The sequence below is a fragment of the Chiloscyllium plagiosum genome, chromosome 6, assembly GCF_004010195.1.
Source record: "Chiloscyllium plagiosum isolate BGI_BamShark_2017 chromosome 6, ASM401019v2, whole genome shotgun sequence".
NCBI lineage: Eukaryota > Metazoa > Chordata > Chondrichthyes > Orectolobiformes > Hemiscylliidae > Chiloscyllium > Chiloscyllium plagiosum.
This window is the reverse complement of record NC_057715.1, coordinates 115388902-115391572: the sequence shown is the minus strand read 5'-3', so window position 1 is coordinate 115391572 and position 2671 is coordinate 115388902. Positions and strand designations below refer to the sequence as shown.

The following is a 2671-nucleotide window of genomic DNA, read 5'->3' as shown; positions in this document are numbered from 1 at the left end:
AGTCAAATCCATCGAACTCAGCACCGCCTTCCTAACCTGCAATCTTCTTCCCGACCTCTCCGCCCCCACCCCCGTCTGACCTATCACCCTCACCTTGACCTCTTTCCACCTATCACATTTCCGACGCCCCTCCCCCAAGTCCCTCCTCCCTACCTTTTATCTTAGCCTGCTGGACACACTTTCCTCATTCCTGAAGAAGGGCTTGTGCCCGAAACGTCGATTCTCCTGTTCTTTGGATGCTGCCTGACCTGCTGCGCTTTTCCAGCAACACATTTTCAGCTATTCATCTAGAAACCCAAGTAATGTTCAGGTAGACCCAGTTCAAATCCTGCTGTGGCACATATGCAATTTGAATGCAATAAAAATCAGGAATTACGACTCTAATGATAGTCATGATGTTGGAGAAAAGCCCATCTGATTCACTAATGTTCTCCAGGGAAGAAACTGCACACCTTACCCAGTCTGGCTTACACTGGACTCCAGACCCACAGTGATGGGCCTTAACAATTAGCGATGGGGAATAAGTACTGGCCCAGCCAGTGACACCCATATCCTACAAATGAATTTTTAAAAATGAGCCTCTTCCTGTCATCCAACCTCCAGCAACACACTCTTAAGAATTAAGAGCAGGAAAAGATAATTTGATCCACTATTCAAAGATAATTTGATCCACTGTTATGGTCTCAACTCTATTTTCCTGTCTTTTCTCCCCACCCTCAGCTATCTCCTCCTGCTTATGTTTGCATTTACTGAGCTTGGCCTCAAAATGTTTCTCCGAAATATTAAATTATTGGTGTCAGCTGCAGCTCAGTGGCAGTGCACTTGTCCCTGAATCACAACAATGTATCTCCAAAACCCACTCCATGGTTTGAGCACAAACACCAACTGTGACACAGGACTGGAGGAGTGCTGCATTGTTGGAGATGTCTCCTTTCAGATGTGTCCTTTAAACAAGGTCTTATCTGCCTGCTCAGGTGGACACAAGATCCTATGGTACAGTTCCAAAGTAGCTCAGGGTAGTTATCCCCAGTGTCATCCTAAATATTTTGCCCCCCTACCCCATGACCATAAAAATAAGAAATTTTAAACAAAGAATACTTGGTCATTATCACTTTGCAGTCTGCAGGAGGTTGCAGAGTGTAAATTAGCTGCTGTGTTCCCTAACTTCCAAAAAAAGTTTTATTAATGGTTCACTAACTGTAAAACATAGTTGAAAAGGTGCTATATAAATACAAGTCTTTTTCACAAGGTGTATGAGACATTCCCTACCCCAATGTGGATGAACAACATACCTGTAAGACAGTAACAACATGGCAAGGGTTCAGCAAGTAGATGAGAGTTTTGGTCGCACACTTAAATCCAAGCTCCAAGCCGAAGGTCAAGCATAGGGCAGCCTGCAGGAGGTTTCTCCCCAGAGTTTCCTCACGTTCCTGCGATGCTGCTCGTAGCATCCAATTCTCCTGAACACCTCCTCTGATTTTCCTGTAAGCCAGCACTATTTGCAGCAAGGATACAGTGATCATGATGATAGTCTCAAGGGTACGCTGAGAAACTGAGAGGAAGGCAGCACACTCCTCTCCACCATTACCAGAGATGCTGGGGTCCACCCCACCATACACTGCCTCCAAGATATTGTCCAGCTCCAGTCTGGTCATCTTCAGAAATGGAAAATCCTCCTTCGCATCCACTCCTCAGACCATCAGTATTATAACTCCCCACAAACACACAAATGAAACCTAGTCCTTTTAAGCTTCAAGATGAAATTTCCCCAGCTAATAGGGCTAGTGGGCCAAATTTAATTAAAAAGGAAATCTCTTTGCTTTGCTCCTGTTCTTTTACGTATAGATTTTTTTAAACTTTTAAGTTCACTGAAAAGTCAGACCACCTTTCCCATTCAGAAAGGATGAGTTGCTCATAAAAGAGGAAGAGTTAAAGGAACATAACATTTTTTTTCCCGAAAATAAAAGATTTGAAGTCATTTGGCGATGATTTCGGCTCGGGGTTTACGATCTTAAGAAAAGTCATTAATTTTTCTTTACTTCACATTAAGTCTTTCCTTCAATGTTCAACCGGGGGACATTTCCACACAGCTTGCTTTCGATTGTTTCCAGTCCAACGGGAATCGGGTTGGGCTTCCTTGAAGACTCCGGTGATAGAAACTTCCTTCCTACAGGTACCTTGCTGCTCCCTTCATCGCTGTACCGCCTGCTGTCTGCGCTGCTCCAGCGCTAAGCAGCTACTACTCCTGGTGACTCTAGCACCAACGGTCCCTCTAACTCACCGCAACAAGAAAACTACTCCCCACCCACCTACCTATCTACCTATTGCTCACCTGCCCAGTCTCAGCCAATCACTTGGGAGCCCTGTCTTAGCCAATCACCTGGATCCTGTCTCAGCCAATCACCTGGAGCTCTCTCATAGCCAAACACCTGGAACCTTGTCTCAACCAATCACTGGAGCCCCTACTCAGCAAATCACCTGGTGACCTGTTGTAGCCAATCACGTGAAGTGTTGTCTCAACCAAGCACTAGGAGTCCTCTCCCAGTTAATCACCTGGAGGTCTGTACTAGCCATAGCGTATCTATCTCTCAGATTTGCAAAATTGTTTTGACACAGAAGACTATTCGGCTTCTTGTAACTTCACTGGTTCTATTATGGAGAGCCAATCTCC

General features: G+C 45.0%; 1 protein-coding gene across 2 annotated transcripts in view; it reads right to left on the bottom strand.

Moving 5' to 3' along the window:
- Window positions 1-2271, bottom strand: part of LOC122550957 (transmembrane protein 164) — an 82045-nt gene extending 79774 nt beyond the window's left edge. For both annotated transcript variants that reach the window (XM_043692497.1, XM_043692498.1), the window contains exon 1: window positions 1293-2271. In XM_043692497.1, coding sequence (XP_043548432.1) covers window positions 1293-1655 — 363 coding nt within the window. In that variant the 5' untranslated portion in view covers window positions 1656-2271. The remainder of the gene's footprint in view (window positions 1-1292) is intronic.
- Between the last annotated feature and the right edge of the window lie 400 nt (window positions 2272-2671).